This window comes from Python bivittatus, unplaced genomic scaffold (genome assembly GCF_059951505.1).
Source record: "Python bivittatus isolate LINGU-HERP-01145 unplaced genomic scaffold, Pbiv_v1 ctg000470_np1212, whole genome shotgun sequence".
Classification (NCBI taxonomy): Eukaryota; Metazoa; Chordata; class Lepidosauria; order Squamata; family Pythonidae; genus Python; species Python bivittatus.
This window is the reverse complement of record NW_028277065.1, coordinates 3121075-3140068: the sequence shown is the minus strand read 5'-3', so window position 1 is coordinate 3140068 and position 18994 is coordinate 3121075. Positions and strand designations below refer to the sequence as shown.

At 35.8% G+C, this 18994-nt stretch overlaps 2 protein-coding genes across 2 annotated transcripts; both read left to right on the top strand.

The window, feature by feature from the left end:
- Nucleotides 1-4285: 4285 nt before the first annotated feature.
- On the top strand, nucleotides 4286-5212 carry LOC103055851 (olfactory receptor OR9H1-like). The gene has a single exon (XM_025173390.1). The coding sequence runs from the start codon at nucleotides 4286-4288 to the stop codon at nucleotides 5210-5212; it is 927 nt and encodes a 308-aa protein (XP_025029158.1).
- Nucleotides 5213-11287: 6075 nt separating this feature from the next.
- LOC103056341 (olfactory receptor 9S13-like) lies at nucleotides 11288-12226 on the top strand. The gene has a single exon (XM_007438516.1). It carries the CDS (start codon nucleotides 11288-11290, stop codon nucleotides 12224-12226), a length of 939 nt encoding a protein of 312 aa, XP_007438578.1.
- Nucleotides 12227-18994: the final 6768 nt, after the last annotated feature.

The following is an 18994-nucleotide window of genomic DNA, read 5'->3' as shown; positions in this document are numbered from 1 at the left end:
CCCTGCAGATGCCCCTAGCTCACTTAGCTATAAACCTCATGCTTGTTTTAATTTTAGTGGAACAATTGTCAAAAATCAGCAGCACAACATCTATACTTTTCCATGTTGAGGTGTATACTGCACTCACCCACTGTAATGGTTTGTGGGAAAGACCGTGGGAGACTGGCAAAGAGATGCTGCCAAGGGAACAGTCAGATAAGAGGTAGCTTAGCCCGCAACTGGATAGTGAGCAGGGCAAGAATCTCAGAACAGGCCTTCCCTAGCTTTTCAGGCTTGCAAGATTGATGTCGGCCTTGCAGGGTCAACCAGATAGGAATCACAACTGGATGAGCTAATTCTATTTTATTCTAAAGCTACATTGAATGAATCTTGTTCTATATGAGTTCTATGAGGATTAGAATAGAAATCACACCAAAGCAACCCAAATCTCTTGGGTGCAACATGGCCCACCCATTCTGTGTCATATATTTTCTTTCCCACTCTCATCTTTCGCAACAGTGGTCAACCAAATGTTGCCCACTGATAATGAAAACTAAATGGTGTAATATGTTAACCAAAAGAAATATTTTCTCTAAATTAGAAATATTGAAATAGGAGTAAGAAGACCTGTTTCAATCTCAGCAAAAAACTGACTAGTAAGGAGATAAGAAAGTATCAACTTCCCAATTTCTGACCCCAGACCCATGTTGGGGGAGGGGGGAAGAGGAGTGGGAATATTTGAAGATTTTTTCTTATCCCATGGAAACTGTTTCAAGGCCCCTAGATTTCACCGTCAGTTACAAAACATTATTGCTATCTAACATGGAATTTGCTGTTTCAGAAATATGAATTTCCCAAAGGAGTATGGAATAAGCTGTGCGATCCCTTTGATCTGGGTCTCTGTTGCAATAGATAAATTGCTCAATGAATTACATTGTTTGCTAGGTTTGAAAAAAAGATTAGTTTAACCTCAGGCTCAAAATATTAGTTGCATTTAAGTCCCATTGAAATCAATGACACCCCCCACTCCTGAATAGTTTCCAATGGAGTTTAATGGATGGGGTACAACTAACTTTGAAAGAAAATGCTAGTCTGAAGATCAGAAAATCACTTATGATGGGAAGAACTACAAATAACCCATTGTAGATTCTTTACAAGAATATACTCTTTTTCTTGGAAAGCAAAATTCACTTATAACATAATTCCCATTTGTATTAGTGGTCCTTAAAACTGTGTTATACTCGAGAGATTGTACTTATGTGTAATACTGGCCCTCAAGTGTAATGTGGCTGTTCATGAATGTGTTAAATTTGAACACAGAAAAGGGGGGAAAAAAAAGATGAGCAGAATGCATTTGCTTCATAGGCTGGTAAAGAAATAATGTGTTGAGAAGTTGGATGGAAAAACAACATTTCAAGTTTGTTCCACTTCCATTTCTAATAGGAGGATGCGATGCACACTGTGAGTAAAAATGCTGAAGCTCAACATTGTCCTTAAGGAAGAGATAGGAGGATTCATTTAGTTCAGTGATTCAGTATCCAAAACCTGTGCAAAGAGATTTCTGTAGCACTTCAAAATCTTCTCACTCAGCATGCAAGGGTTTGACATTGGAATTCACGTATCTATTGAGTTTATATACTTGCTGCTTACCTTCTGTACATTATAATTCAAATGCCTTACCATCAAAATGCATAAACATGAAAGAACATTTCAAGAGCTTAAAAGACAAAATCAGTCAGCTTAGCAGAAATTCAGCACAGGAGTAAAATAAATAGGGACAGAACCAAAGGAAAATGAGTAGGCTCTGAAAATAAGCAGCAACAACAAGAATAAAAACCTGGATCCAGCACAGATTCAGTGGGGTTGGTCTTCTCTACAGTGTAGAGGGTCAGCAGCTGATTGCTGCATCACTAGATCAGCAACAAAAGGGAAGTTTTAGGATAGCAATAGCAGATCTTTCTGCTGACCTCCCAGTTGTGATGACTGTCATGTGATGACTAGATTTTTGGACAGGAGCTCAAGAGGACGGTGCTGCCCTCCACAACTAACTTCAGTCTTTCAAAATTCTGCAGGAGTGGTTACTGTAAACCAGACCCAAATTAGTCATAAAACTAGCAGCTTGTAAAGCTAAAAACAATGCTTCAGATTTATTTATACAAGTAAGAGAGAAATGAGGTGGGTGGGTGGATGTGGTTTGGCGTGTGGTTCATTAAGCAAGCAAATCATAGCAATGCAATACAGATGCAAAAAAGCACGCACATTTCTATTTCAGTGTTTGACAAACGTTGCAGCGCTATAGGACTTAAATTAACAGTTATATTACAAACAGTCTATTTATAAAAGAAGAGTAAAATGAGAGGGGAAATTATAGGAAAGGGCTGGAAATTGGTATCATAAATGAAATGACTCAAAACTATTTGACCACATAAATGTTTTAAAGACGTCAAGCATAAAAGCCATCACAATGAATGATTTTTTTTTTGTTTTTATTTGGTTTGTGTAATATAATTTGCATCCGTTCACATGAACCTTTCTCGTTGACATTGCTCAGACATAACATATCAGCATCCAGCCATAATAATAGCTGTCATTTCTTTTTTCTGCATCATTTCCTACTGCCAATTGCACTGATAGTTTGAGGAAGGAAGGAAGGAAGGAAGGAAGGAAGGAAGGAAGGAAGGAAGGAAGGAAGGAAGGAAGGAAGGAAGGAAGGAAGGAAGGAAGGAAGGAAGGAAGGGAGGGAGGGAGGGAGGGAGGGAGGGAGGGAGGGAGGGAGGGAGAAAATAACATGTCCACAAGTAATTACACCATTTCCTAAGAGCTCAGTTCATGGCAACCAAGATCTGCTGCAGTGACTGGAAACTAGAACTTATATCTAGTAGCTAGAGAGTAGGAAATGTTCTAGTCCATGGCAATATATGAGATATAAGTGTCTTTAAAAGACTACAGAACTCTGTCCTGCATTATTATTATTATTATTATTATTATTATTATTATTATTATCATCATCATCATCATCATCATCATCATCATCATCATCATCATTCGCACAGTCAGCCAGATGTTTAGACTGGATTTGGCATTTTTATCTACCCATCAAGTCCTTCCCAAGGACCTGGGATAGGCAGATGTTGTTTGAGGGTGTTAAAGGTATTGTCACAGGATATAAGCTGTCCCAAGTAAAGCTGCCTTTAGCAATTGACTGATGGTGATTTTGTCAATGCCAATGGTCTTCAAGTGGTACTCCAGGTGTTTTGGAATTGCACCCAACGTGACTATAACTATTGGTACTATCTTTGCTTTCTTTTGTCACAGTCGTTCTATTTCTATCATCATCATCATCATCATCATCATCATCATCATCATCATCATCATCATGACCCATGATTATTCATATTTTAATATATTTTTAAAAGATTGCATGGGGATTCCTGCTTGGGCAGAGGATTAGGCTAGACAACCTTCCAACCCTATAAATCTATTCTGTGAAAAAGGGTTATTTTTGTTTACAAATATTTGGACAAATATTTTGTATTATATATTTTGTTTTTTAAAATATAATTTCTTTGTGGTGAATATGTTACCATGCTGACTGAAAAGCCCAAATATTGTAGTTCTATAAAGTTGCTTTCTTCGACACAGTACAAAATAAGTTTATTTCCTTCTAAATAGTACATCTCCCCTCTAATTCTCTGGTGTAGCCACTTGTTCTTCCCTAATGTACATCCTAGTAATACAGCTCTGCTCACTTGTTTAGATCATTTTCCCATTCTTTATTTAGAATTTCTAACTTTGCCACAGCTACATTCTTGCCTTCTAAGCAAGTTCTAATAATTTTAATTTTAATTCTTTTTTGCTTCCCCACCCTGGAACCATTTTTAGTATTTAACAGACAAGTCCATTTATGTGTATTGCACTTTTAATTTCAATTAATTCATATCCATTCTTGTTCCCCTTCTTTACCAAGGTTTCTGTGCTGCTCAGTTCCAGAAGACTTTGAATGGCTTAGAAGACAACAAAGCATTAACAGAATATGATCCTGATTGATGGATTTTTTCTGTGTCATCATTTCTCAGGTTCTTATGCATTACTATAATGACAGTAATGTATTAATGAATGTGCATCTCATTCAGGTTTCTGATTATAGAATTTCACAAGCAGCTATTATTTCACATGCATTGCTGAATGACCTCTTCAGCTTTTTCCATGTGTTGCAAAGACAATTATCTACTCAAACACTAATTTCTAACATTCACAGAAATATTGTTGGGGGACTTTCTCTGACATCTCCTCTAGTCATAATTAAATGATGGAAAATCATACTGAAGTGACTGAATTCATCTTAATTGGCTTTAAGGATCAACCAAAGGTGCAGAAAACTCTCTTCTGTCTCTTTTTGGCAATATATATCATCACCCTGGTGGGGAACATGGGCATGATCATAATTACAACTACCGATGCCCAACTTCATAGCCCTATGTATTTTTTCTTGAAAAACCTGTCCTTTTTGGATATTTGCTATTCCTCAGTCATCACTCCAAAAGCAATGCTGAGTTTTACTGGGAACCAGAACATTTCCTACAGTGGCTGTGCAACTCAGATGTTCTTCTTTTCTCTTTTTGGAACTACAGAGGCTTTTTTCTTGGCTGTAATGGCATATGATCGATTCATTGCCATCTGTAGTCCACTGCTGTACCATATCATCATGTCAAAGAAAAGGTGTGTTTGCCTCGTATGCATCTCTTACATCTTTGGCTGTATCAACTGCTGCACCCAGACTGGTTTTACCTTCAGTCTGTCATTTTGTGGCTCGCTTGAAATCGACCACTTCTTTTGTGATGTCCCAGCTGTCATGAAGACCTCCTGCTCAGCCACTTTTGTGAATGAACTTGTACTCTTTTCGTTGTGTGGCTTTATCATTGTGACCACAGCCATAGTAGTCATAGTATCCTATGTTTACATTATTAGTACCATCATACACATACCTTCTGTCAAAGGAAAACAAAAAGCTTTCTCAACCTGTACCTCCCATTTGATGGCAGTCAGCTTATTTTTTGGGACAGTTTTTTTCATGTATGCACAACCTGGGGCTTTGTCTTCTCGCAATCAAGGAAAAGTTGTATCCATGTTTTATACAGTCGTCATCCCAATGTTGAACCCCATTATCTACAGCTTAAGAAACAGGGAGGTTAAAGAAGCTCTGAGCCGACAATTAAGGAAAATTGATACATAACTTCTAACATACATTTATTAACTAGTGACATTTGAATTACTGTTGATGCTTCTGTCTATATATATGGCACTATTTCATTTCCATTTATTTATCAGATGTGGATTTTTATGAAGTTATTATTACACAGACACACACACACTCCAAACACATACTTCAATAAAATTTAATTCTGTGTTATTGAAAAGAAATATGTTTGGTAAACCTCATAGTGTTTCTAAGAAGGTTTGGGCAGAGGCTGATAGAACTCTACATTTTCCAAAATGACTACTTTGTATCCTGAATCCAGAAGAATGTCATGTATCATGGTCCTACAAACATAAGAAGGATGTAGTCATGTAAGTGAGCAAGCAAGTGCTAGCATGGACATTTCATTTCCAAAGAAGTGTTATTGAAGCAGCTGGACAGTTGTGATGAAGTAATAGTTTGGTGCAAATTGGGTAGAATTTCCTAGTTGTAGCAAGAAGTTGAATAAATGGATGGGGTGAGGATCAGAACGTATAGGTGGAAATTAAGGTAAAAATAATGTGTCTGCTGTTAGACAGCTTGCAGTCAGTACAGGAAATTAACATTGGAGACTTCCAGACAAGGGAGGGGTTGTCCCAAAGAGTGATAATACAGAAAGTTAGGAAAGATACAGTAATCAAACCATATAAAACCTACAAATTGGAGCTTCAAGGTAAAACAATACAATAAAACATGCAAGATAAAAAAAAATATGCAATAATGCTTACACTATTTCTCTGTCAGCAATGTATGAGTTTTGCAAGCTGCAAAAACAAACTTTCCAATGAAAAGAGTTACCTTGGGGTCCTTATCTGCTAGTAAAAATGGCTCATAAAATTCTTCAATCTACCCCAGAATTGGAATTAGAAGGAATGCTAGGGGCTCTTTGTGTAAGTTGTGATATAAATTATAGTAAAACAGAATATGAGTTCATGTTTCAGTATTATCATCTTTACAAGGGCAAAGCCTTTTCTGCATATTGGATTTTATGAAATTGTCCCTCCAGCTCTGCTGGTGGTATAATAATGAACTGTAGTAATGTAAATGATCCTAGATATGGTAATTTTTTTTGTGTGCTGGCATTACTGGCTGCCAGCCAATAAGACAGCAAGTTGCATGCCTGACATAGTCCAGTGGTATGTAAACTCAGGCAGAACTTTTAGAAGCAAAGAGTCCCTTTTACCTATAGCTACAGTTGGCAACCATAATATAATCAAGGCTTGGCAAGGGTCAAGGCCAGAAATCAAATAAAAAACCACAAATCCAAGGGAAAAGTCAAGAGACACAATGAGGTAGAAACCCATATTCAAAGCACATTATGACAGGGTAAACATGATGGGGTGATCAAGCTCTACCTGTTTTTATGCAACATACACAAAGAGGGGTGGAGCTTCAATTGCACCATCTCAGCCATGATCTTGATTTTTTTGATCATACTCATGGAACACCCCTAGAAATATATAGAAAGCACTGGAGCCAGCTATAAGGGGGACATACGCAAGGGGAAAATACAGAAGTTTAGCCTGGAACAATGACCAGGAAAAAAAAAAGGGGGGGGGGGAGGAAAGAAACAGCTCAAAGAAACAAAGGGGGAAAAAAGGATTAATGAAAGTAAGGAAGAAGTAAAAGTGAGAAAGGACAAAGATTTCCCCTGTAACACTCTTCCTAGCTAGGATTTCATTTCCTAACAGGGAGGAAGGACAGTTTGGGGAGTACAAAAGAATCCAGAGTCTTGTCAGCAGAGAGAGAAGCTAAAGCCCTCACCAGCAAGGAAATCACCCACTGAATCAACAGCTGTTGCAGCAGTATGATCAATAGTGATTATGTTGAGGCATGGAGTTTACAACTTTGGGGATTTTTTTTTTTCTACCTACAGATTTTTAAATAAAAATTCATTAGGAAAAAATATAATCTAAAAGGACCAGAAAATAACTGTGGTGCTGTGACTGTTCATGACATTGTTATTATTGTTAGCTAGGTATTGATTGCTTGATTGCTTGACTGATTGCTTGATTATGTGCCATCAAGTCAGTGCTGACTTTTTGCAACCACATAGACCTTTTCCAGGATTATCTATTGCCAACTTGACCCTTCAGGTCTCACAGTGATATATACTTTGCCACTGTAATTGAGACCATCCACCTTGCTGCTGGGTGTTCTCTTCTCTTTCCACTCCCAGAATTTTGGGCTTTTCAAGACAGCTGAGTCTTCACATAATTGGTCTAAAATATGATAATTTGATTTGTAGCTATTATTTTCAATGGATTATAGTTCCTCTGAGAAAGAAACTTTTTACATTTCTTCCCAATGGGTTTTGCTGCAGATCAGGCTAAGAAGGGAATACTGCTGTTTTAGGTTACTTTGGGAAGTAAAAAAAAAACAGCCAGAGATTGACTGGCTGAGTGAGTGAGTGAGTGAGTGAGTGAGTGAGTGCCATCAAGTCAGTGTTGACTTTTTGCAACCCTTCTCCAGAGTTATCTATTCTCACCTTGACTCTTCAGATCTCCCAGTGATATAGTATATCCATTGCTCCTGTAATGCCTGCTTTCTGGTGCCGTTTCTCTTCTGGAACCTGGTAGACTTAACAAAAAGTAAAGGAAGTGGCTAAAAATAATTATATCATTTTCTCTAATGCTTGTAGAATGACACTGGAGACCTTTTCAAAATTTATATATCAGCTAGAGGTCGCCACCTGAAATTACATATTATGCACTATATATTATTTTTAATAGTTGGTAGACACTGAACTTAATAATATCATGGAGAATAAACTATTCCTTTGCTATAGAAGATTTCTATGATAAATCCTTGCTAAATCTATTGATAGGGATGGACTTGCTATTTGCCTTATCCACTTGTGGTGGCAAGTTAATTTCATCTTTATAGCTCTGTCTAAGCATATTCTTCTCTGTGTTGTTCCAGCTGTAGTGTAGATGCCGAAACAAACATAATGTAAGCATATGACACTACTGGCTTATATGTTGTACCAGAATCTGATTCATTTCCACAGCAAACAAATGCTGCCTTCTTTCATAGTGTGAAAGAACAAAATAGCGCCTAAGTATCATGAGAAAATAGGGCCCTTGATCTAAAAAAAGAAGTGATAGCATTAAAGTTGATTTATGCTCACTTAAGCATAGTGATGTTCTAAGTCCTTTAAAAAAATCCTTCTTTCAACCACTTATGGGGTACATATTTTCCTAAATGTATGTTCACAACCTACTATTCTCTTCTGCATCTCAGAATGTATAATAATAATAATAATAATAATAATAATAATAATAATAATAATATAATTTAATAACAATAAAATAACAACAACAAAGCATGCAAGCCCCACAACCACATCCAAGTAGTGCCTCACTGGGAGTTAATAATAATGCAGTAATAAACATAATAGCCTTCATTATGACAGTGACCAACTTAGTTACATTTCCATGACTAAATAAATAAGTAAAGAAAAAAAAAGGTTTAAATGTTTCTAAGCAAATTGCTCAGAATAAGAAAAAGTGGCCTTACAATGGTGGAAATACTAGAATATGGAGAAGATCTAATATATTGAACACGCTAAAAATTCAACATTGTTTTCTGTCGATCAGGCTAAGATGGTTAGGCCTGATAGATATTTGAATGAGAGATCCTCAGGGAATACATTTGCTTAAGGCTGTTTTGGGAAGTAAAAAATCAGTCAAAGGATAAGTGACAAATAGCTTCTGCAGAAAAAATACATGGACATGTTCATAAAGTCTCCAGGAATCAAAGAAACTATTGCCTTTGCCCTACATTGAAAAGGGCTTTTAAAAAAGGGAAGGGGAGGGAGTATGCTAACAATTAACTTAAAAATCAATTACTGCAATTTTGCAAGTGAAGTGGCTAAAGTTTATACTTTCTGTAATGCTGTAGAATGATACTGGAGATCTTTTCAGAATTTAGTTATCAGCTAGACATAGCCACCTGAAGTTTCATAAATATATATATATATATATATATATATAGAGAGAGAGAGAGAGAGAGAGAGAGAGAGAGAGAGAGAGAGAGATGGTAGACAGCGAACTTAATGATACCATGGAGAATAAACTGTCCCCCTAGTATAGAAGACTTCTACAATAAATTCTTGCTAAATCTATTGATAAGGATGGAGTTGCTGTTGCTTTATACACTTGTTGTGGTAAGTTTATTTATTGATAGAACTTGTAAGGCTCCCTATCTCATATACTATACTAGGCAGTTCACACCAATCCATAAAAACAAAGATAAAGGCAAAAATATCCTTCCCCTACCTGCCAAACAAGTTAACAATATCTCATCTTTATAGCTCTAAGCATATCCCTCTCTGTATTGTTCCAATTGTAGTATATGAGCTGCTGAAACAAGTACAATATAAATTTATGACCCTGCTGGTTCATATGCTGTACTGGAATCTGATTCATTTCCTATAGCAATTGATTTCAGTGATTTAGCCATAGTGATGTTCTAAGTACTTAAAAAAAAACATTTCAACTATTTATGGTACGTATTTTCCTAAATGTATGTTCACAACTTAATGTTCTCTTTTGCACCTCAGAATCAATAATAATAATAATAATAATAATAATAATAATAATAATAATGTAATAGCCTTCATTATGGTCAGTGACCAATTTACATTTCCATGACTAAATAAATAGGTAACGTTTGAATGTTTCTAAGGAAATTGCACAGAATAACAAAAAGTGGGCTTACAAGGATGGAAATACTAAAACGTGGGAGAAGATCTAATATATTGAATGAGCTAAAAATTCAACATTGTTTAATGATTAAATGAAGACAGCCCTATATTGCTCAATGGTAAACTTCTGAGGTACTAAAATGCTGATTTCATAAGTGCTAGAGTATGAATACATTTGAGAAAGAACTTTGTTCTGCCCTTGTGCGGAGCTGCATTGAACTCATTCAAAATGTCACGTGAAACTCGCTGGATGGTTGGACTGATCTGCTTTAAGGTTGTCCCTTGATTTGGAAAATGGAGTAGCTCTACCCTGATGCCATGAATCAAAGCCTAGAAGCATGCTGGCCTGATTCAGCCTTTTGATTCTTTTTGATAAACTTGTCTATAAGCATTTGTATAATGCACAGACCAATGAAGCTTCAATGGGAGGAGTCAAGCCATTGCTGTATTTTTTTTTTTTTTCCAGAGCCCCATAATATAAAGGACCATCAGTCTTGAGATTAGATGAATGTGGTGGTGCAATTTGACAGCTATATGAGAAAAGCCTTTCTCTTCTTTCAAACAGTAAAAATCATTTCCACCAGAGCTGCAGCTGTTTCCAACCTCTTGAATGTTTTGATTTTTAGAAACAGTATTAAAGCCCCTAATTTTATATTGCTCTGGTAGATACCATGGTTGTGTCTGTTTGGATGGATGGATGGATGGATGGATGGATGGATGGATGGATAGAAAGAGACAGACAGACAGATGATAGAGATATTGTTTTGATTAGTTGTGATTGCCTTGGTACCTGTGCAGAAAGATAACTTAAAAAAATAATAAGTAAAGAGAAATATTTTAAAAGAAGGAAGCAGATGCTGACATGGTTAAAATTTGGATAAAACACAACATTTTAAAAGAGGTTTTTTTTTAAAAAAAAACTAGTATTAAATTGCAGGGACATGGAAAGGAATATTAAGCATAGATAACTGCATTTAAATAGAATTTTCACAATGGCCATTGCAATGAAACAAAAAGGGTACGATAAGAACATGGCATTACCACCCAAATGAGAAATGGACAACTTATGTTTAAGAAGTGAGGTAGCGTCAAAGAATAAATGCTGGGGGGAAAAAAAACAGTATTGTCTCTGTGTTTAGGAAAATAGCATAAGGTCAATTAATTTCAAGTGCAATCTCATTGAATGCCCCACTCCAAGGTGAACATTTATAGAACTTCAAGTTCATTCTGGATCTAACTCTTTCTTAGGTATTTCTCATATATCAATCTAAAGACTGAGTCCATATATTTTTGCTAATATCTCTGGGAAAGTGTAAACATGGTGTGTTTGTTATGTGTGTTTTTATTCATTTTAGATACTTACCATGGAAAATTGTACCACAGTTACTGAGTTCATCCTGGTGGGTTTCAGAGACCATCCAAAGTTGGAAATACCATTTTTTATTATTTTTCTGGTATTATACATCACCACTCTGGTTGGAAATAGTTGTATGATCACAATCATAAATGCTGATCCTCTGCTTCATACACCTATGTACTACTTCCTTAGAAACCTATCCTTCCTGGACTTCTGTTACTCTTCTGCCATTGCTCCAAAAGCTCTAGTGAATTTCCTTGAGAAGAAAAATACCATTTCTTATGAGGGCTGTGTGGTGCAGTTGATGCTCTTCACCATCTTTGTTACCACAGAATGTGTTCTTTTAGCTGTCATGGCCTATGACCGCTTCGTTGCCATTTGCTACCCTCTCCTCTATCCAATAAAGATGTCAAAGACTTCTTGCCATCATTTGGTAGCAGCTTCTTATACATGTGGTTGTGCCAATGGTGTGATACAGACTGCTGCTTCTTTCCATCTCAGGTTCTGCAATCACAGCAAGATCAACCATTTCTACTGTGATATCCCGGCTGTCATGAAGGCTGCTGTCACAGATACATACATCAATGAAGTTGTGATGTTCTCTCTCTGCAGTGTTGTGGTTCCCATTAGTACAGGGGTGATATTCACTTCCTATGCTTACATCCTCTCCACCATCCTCAAGATGCATTCTACAGATGGTAGACAGAAAGCTTTTTCTACCTGTGCATCTCATATAACAGCTGTAGTCATCTTTTACGGGACTGCTTTTTTCATTTATGCTCAGCCAGCAGCCATATCGTCCCCTTCTCAGAGTAAAATTGTGTCAGTGTTCTACACTTTGGTGATCCCAATGTTGAATCCCCTCATCTATAGCCTCAGAAACAAGGATGTCAAACAAGCTCTGAAAAGGACTTTGGGCAAAAGAAGGTTTGTTTCTATAAGTTGATATAAATTGACAAAACTCAGTTTGAAACTGTCCTTCACTTTGCATGTGACTTTCAGAAAAGGGAATTAAGAACACTGTCTTTTTTGATGGAATCTACAAAAGTAACTTCTCAAGAGTTGCTTGAATGTTCTCTGTATATTAATGTAGTAGTGAGAGTTGTAATAGTTACTTTGATATTAAAATTGCCTTTTGTTTTTTCAGACATTTGGTATCTATGTTTCTTCTTTCCCATATTTTGAAAAAACAAAAAGAGTAATATTTTAAAACTTTTTTTTCCTCTAGTGGATTGGTTTAGAAAATAAAATTGTTATTCTTGCCTTACTTTTCTTGCTCATTCTGTCTGGGAAGAAATATTCGTTCTATAATCAAAAAAGAAATTTCTCTCTAAAATTGCAATGAAACTGTAACATGGTTCCGAATGCCAAATTCAAGACCACAGTTTGGATTCTATAGAAGTGAATTAGAGTGTGCTTGTTTCTCTGTAAACAGACTGCTTTAAAGGAAGGTTCTGGGATTCATGGGATCCCATCTTCGTGGGATCCTGATGTAATTCCTGTGTCTTTTCCCTTAATTTGGTGATTTTACATTGTCATTCAGATCATGAACAATCATGCTTTGAATCAATTCCTCTGCACATGTTCTGCAGAAACGGAATCAGAACATTTAGCATATAGTCATCATTGTAGAGCAATTCCACATGATAGCCTCCAGCTGTTTGTCTCCCATGCTGCTAACAGCTGGAAATAACCTGTTTTATAGACCCACTCCATTGAATCCCCCCCATACTTGACACTTTCCCATCTGATCTGTTAAAGTGACACCATGAAAGAAAAGGTAAGGAGGTTTAGTGGTGTGTATCCCCCTTCCCCTCCATGTGCATTGCCTTTGATTCTATATTAAACACTAGTTTTATATTTCTCTTTCTCTTGCATTTTGGGGAATGCTATTTCTGTCTATGTTATGTGTCTGTTTATATATATATAAATAAATATTCTGGGCTAATTGACTACCTGGAGCCCCTGTGTGTATGTATGTATGTATGTATGTGTATGTGTATGTGTATGTATGTGTATGTATGTGTATGTATGTGTATGTATGTGTATGTATGTGTATGTATGTGTATGTATATATATATATATATATATATATATATATATATACACACACACACACACACACACACACACATACATACATACATACAGACATATAATACTGTTTTATCCTATCTGGCGTTTTAACAGGAAGAAATGATACTGAGGGATGAATTATCTTGGTCAGTATGTTTTGGTCATTAAGAAGTGTGTGATTGATTAGTTGATTGATTAATTGAATATGTGCTTCAGGTGTGTGTTGACCACATAGATTTTCTCTATAATGATCTGTCTCTAATGTGGTCCTTCAAGTCTTCCAGTGGTGCATCCTTCACCACTGTAACTGAATCCATCCACCTTGCTCCTTGTTACCTTCTTCTTTTCCTTCTAATGATAGACATTTCTATCTAACATTTCAAAGCACATAAATATAAATATTATTAATAAAAATGACTAATTAGAATAGGGTTTATTAGCCTTTAAAGTAATCTCAAACAGTGAATCTCAACATAACAAAAAGTCATGGCTAAGTTCCATATACATAATGGCTCCAAGGATCCATCTACTGTACTGTTATATTTGAAGGTTTCTGACTAGCAGAAGCATTGTAAGATTCTTTATTCTGTATTGCATGCACATGACAAGAGTCTGTATTCTGTATAGGGTTTAATTTCCAAATACTGAATAAATCTCTTGCACACTTACTCTAGCTGTGTGTTCAATGTCTCTAAATTTAAATAAAAAATCTTGGAACCTGTTAGCAACACATGCATCTACCATTCAGCCAGTAAAACAAGACAAGGCAGGACCACCCTTTTATCATTCTTCCTGACAACTGGGCTAGAAAGAGAAACTGGCAGAACTTTTTTGCCAATTTTATGCTTTTTTCCTAAAAATCCATGTTTCACCATTCCATCAGTGAACTTGTGATTAAAATTAAAAAAAAAAAGGGGGGGTGGTGTCTCAGAATAAAAAAAAATCTTTTCCTCCTCCTCCTCCTCTTCTTCCTCCACCTCCTCCTCCTCCTCCTCCTCCTCTTCTCTCTCCTATAGGAATTTCATGTAATAAGGGCAATTGTCTTACTGTTCCTTCAAAGAGCTCACAGAAAGTTTCCTCCCCCTTCTCAGATCCTCCTCCAAAGCACACTGTGTAAGGAACCTTAGCAGAAAAAATAAGTCTAAGGAGGATTTAGATCATGTTTTGACATTCAAAGTGTGCTTATCTCAGTTTATTCAGTATTTATCTATCTATCTATCTATCTATCTATCTATCTATCTATCTATCTATCTATCTATCTATCTGTCAAATTTGTCACCACCCATCTCATTAAAAAAAAATGAGTCTGGGCAGTTTACAAAGAAATTAGAATCGATTAAAATACAATATAAAATGGTCCTGTATAAATAGAAAATAAATATAATCCAAGAATAGATGTTAAATTGGCAAGTAGCTTCACATTCCAAGAATATGTGGAACTATGAATTTGAAGTAAGATCTAGACCCATATCAAAAGGTTCACTTCTGCAATGCCATTTCAACTACTCAACTTCAAGTCTGGATCTTATGGAATAAAGAAAAATAATCTTTTGAACATATACTCAGAAATTGGCCATGTAACCAGGGTTGAGAAACACATGACCAAAAAGAATTCTGAGGCCCCTAAACTTTTTTGGGGGCCCAGGGCTGCCTCTGAAACCATCAGCAAACTTGTGAATATGGTTGCTGAAAACACTACTGTGTTTTACAGTATTTTGAGATGGAAAACAGAATGCACACTGGAAAAAAAAAAAGGAATCAAGTAACAACATATAGAAATTGTAGTCCTGCCTATGTGTGTGTTATGGCCATGGATACTTTGTGTTATCATCTTAGGCACTTCATATTTTTGCCTAGCTGTTGAATCCTACAACCAAATTTTAAGTTAACTTGCAGAAAAATACAGGTAGTCCTCGCTTAATGACCATAATAGGGACTGGAAAATTGGTCATTAAGCAGGGCAGCCTTTAAGTGAGTCACCACATGACCAGACCCAATTTTATGACCATTTTTATGATGGTCATAAAGTGAATCACTGGGATTGCTAAGAAAATCAAGTGGTCGTTAAGTGAATAACATGGTGATTAAGTGAACCCAACTTCTCCAAACGATGTTTTTTGCCAGAATTTCTTAATGACCACTTGATTTGCTTAACAACCACTTGATTCACTTAACAACCTTCATAAAAATGGTCACAAATTATGATCACGGGACTGCAGGGGGTGATGCAACAGTTTGCGGCAGTCATAAGTGCAAGTACAGGTGATAAAACACTTTTTCTGAGGCTATCATAAATTCGAACCGTCATCAAATGAATGGTCATTAAATGAGGACTATGTGCATATATCTTAATGAAAGTATAAATGTATCAGGGAAAATGGCACACAGAAATGCTTACATAGGAAACAAGTTCACTGAAATGTATAAATTTTTTATACAAGCTTTAAAAAAAAAGTGATATAGAAACTAACTGAAACAACATTTGCAAAATAAGAATGGAATGAAATGTAATGGATATCTATATTCATTACTGTATATGCAGTTTGTATGTAGAAATTGCTACAAATGGTAATCTCTGATATGATAACTTGAATGCAAAAGCAGCCAACATCTGAAAGTTTCTAGACTGTGTTTAACATTTACCAGTTAATATTCAATGGTATCTGAGATAACAGCCATCTTTATTTCATAGAATATAATAGGCAAATGTATTAAACTTTGACCATTTACTAGTAAGTCAACAAGTTCTTTTGTTTGTTTGTTTGTTTGTTTGTTAAAGGTTACATACTGTTCCTCAAATGTAAAATTGGATTTTGAAATCAATTATTCAACTGAACAGTTGAATATCAACATTTCCACTCTCATAATATTGCTTTTTTTCAGCATTTATTTCATAAATTACTTGAGATGTAGGACAGCAATTGCTTACCACTATGCAATACATAATAATAATGTGTTGATCAGTATTATCCATAGGAATATTGGGACTATGTTGTAAAACACTTAAGAATAGTTAGTGGGATTAATTGCCACCTATTCCTTTATATTTTATGTTTATCAGTCTGATTTAGTAACAACATTTGGAGGAGCCCTGCGTACTATCAAAACCTTTTGCAGGAATCAACATAAAACCTATGGCTAAATTCAGCTAACTTATGAGTGTGAAGTTTTGGAAGAATTACATAACCCTTGAGTGACATAGTGTGCATTCCTCTGTGAGTTGGTGTGAAAGTGTCACAAGTGAGGAAGTTTACAAAACAACATTGCGGAGGGAGGGAGGGAAGGAAGGAAGGAAGGAAGGAAGGAAGGAAGGAAGGAAGGAAGGAAGGAAGGAAGGAAGGAAGGAAGGAAGGAAGGAAGGAAGGAAGGAAGGAAGGAAGGAAGGAAGGAAGGGACAACATAATGCCTAGATGGTGCTAAAACATTTTACAAGAAGTTATTATGTGTTTCTATTTCTTAAGTGTCTTGACATATACTTTATTGGTGGAACTGATTATTCTTTTCCACCTGCTGAGACCCAAGAGGTAGCACAGAGTGAGGAATTAAGAACAAATCTTGATGTGATACAAAGTCTCTTCTCAGTTTAAGGTGGACTGTCCCTGGTGAGCGAAAGAAGCAACATTCTCTTTACTTACTTAGAATATATAAGTCTTTTTATTGAGAATTCTTCAACCTTTTCCCACTTAGAATACTTTGGGAATGGATGTACTACTTCCTCTTTCAGAGTGGACCCTGCTTCTCTGCAACTTTGGCCACAGAAATGTCTGTTGAGTGTTTTGCTTTACTCCACCTTTTGCTGTCATTTCCCAATGACAATTTTTACAGGAAACTAAAGAAGTTATTTTGTGAATATTTTGCTATGTAAGTAAATGTTAACAATTAGATCTATTAACTTTGAAATGCGATATAATATAATGTCTCCACTTTCTCTGTCCTGACTTTTCAACCATTTGGTATATTTGATTCATTCCATAAAAATATTTTTATAAAAAATGTACACAGCTTATTTTTATACTTGATGTACCATGTTGGATGTTAATCACATTTATTCATTGAACCCCTAAACTTTAAAAAAGAACATGGTTCCCATGTCTTTTATTTGAATTAGTCCAAGTATGGGAGGTCTTCATGTTATGATGGATGGATTGCTCTCATTCTGCATGCCATTTCTATTTAATCTCATTAATCTAGGAATTAAGGCGGGGGGGGGGACAGCTCTGCACTGTACATTCACACTGCAGTATATTTTGTCTGTACTTCCTTTCAAACTATGCATCACTAACTACATTTCATTTTAAAAAACACATTTCCAAATCAACCGAAGATCAAAAATGGTCTTTGCTAAGATATTCAGGAAATGCCAGTGGTAATAGAAGTGAAAAGATTGAGCAGGTGATGGGTTTTTAAATCCATAGATGTGATCTTTCAAGACACAGATTCATGGAGTGCAAATATTGAGTCTGTAGCCTTGCAGGCTCAAAGAAGCACTTTGGCCATTCTAAAGTTCTTTCACACTAAAGCTGGAGAATGTATACCTGAAGCTTTTAAACTATTCATAGCTAAATCTCTGGCTCAGCTGCTTTATGGTTCCCAGCTAATTTCCAAGCAAGTTATATGTCAATGGAAGTGGTGCAAACCAAGTTTATCAGGGCTCTGTTCTAAGCCCCAAAATGCATATCTAAATGTGATTCTGAAATAGAAACTGGCAAAAAAAGGATCAAATTAAGAGCTTAGCTATTAATTATTGGTTCAAGTGCCACCGTTTCCCAGCTGGAATGATTCCATTCATCTTAAATTTCAATATTCATTGTCACAAGTAATTTTAGAAAACAACAATAACACTTTCTTCTTGTGACTTTTTTTTTTTTTTTTAACTACTTACAATCTCTTGAATTCACTCAGGCTAAGAGATTCTTTAGAGCAGTGTTGTCCAAACTTGGCCACAACCCATGCTGGCTGGGGAATTCTGGGAGTTGAAGTCCACTCATCTTAAAGTGGCCAAGTTTGGACAACACTGCTTTAGAGAGTAGCTTCTGGATATTGATTATCAGAATGAAAAAGGTCTTATTCCTAAACCTCTTTCAGCATGATTGAACCATCCCAGATGAAAAATAGCTAATTATGTCAATTCCATAATTGTCACATATGATGCAGGCAAGTTTGGTATAATAATTGTGAATGTGCATAAACAATTGGTCTCAGGCTTAACATTAGCAATTAGTTTCTATTTCTATTTTAATCATTTTTTGTTGTTATCTATGATTAATACCCCTGCTTTTTAACTTTATCAGATAATTTATGTCTATATTGTCAATTAATGTTAAGTTGAATATTTACTTCCTCTTTAGATATAAATTTTATTTAACAATTTTAGCATTAATGGTGCCCACAGCTGTATCGCTTATTTTATCATGTGTACTCATCCCATATTTGTACACTTGACTGTATTCTTTATTGTTCATTTCTTTCTCTTTTTATTTATTTAATTTATTTATTTATTCAATTTATATGGCTGCAATCTCAACAAGTGACTTTTTAATGCTGTCACTCACCAAAATTAATAAAATCTATCTATAATTTGCAAATGCCTATTGATACATTTGTTTTGAACTGAGAACTGCCTAACAAAATTCTGAGA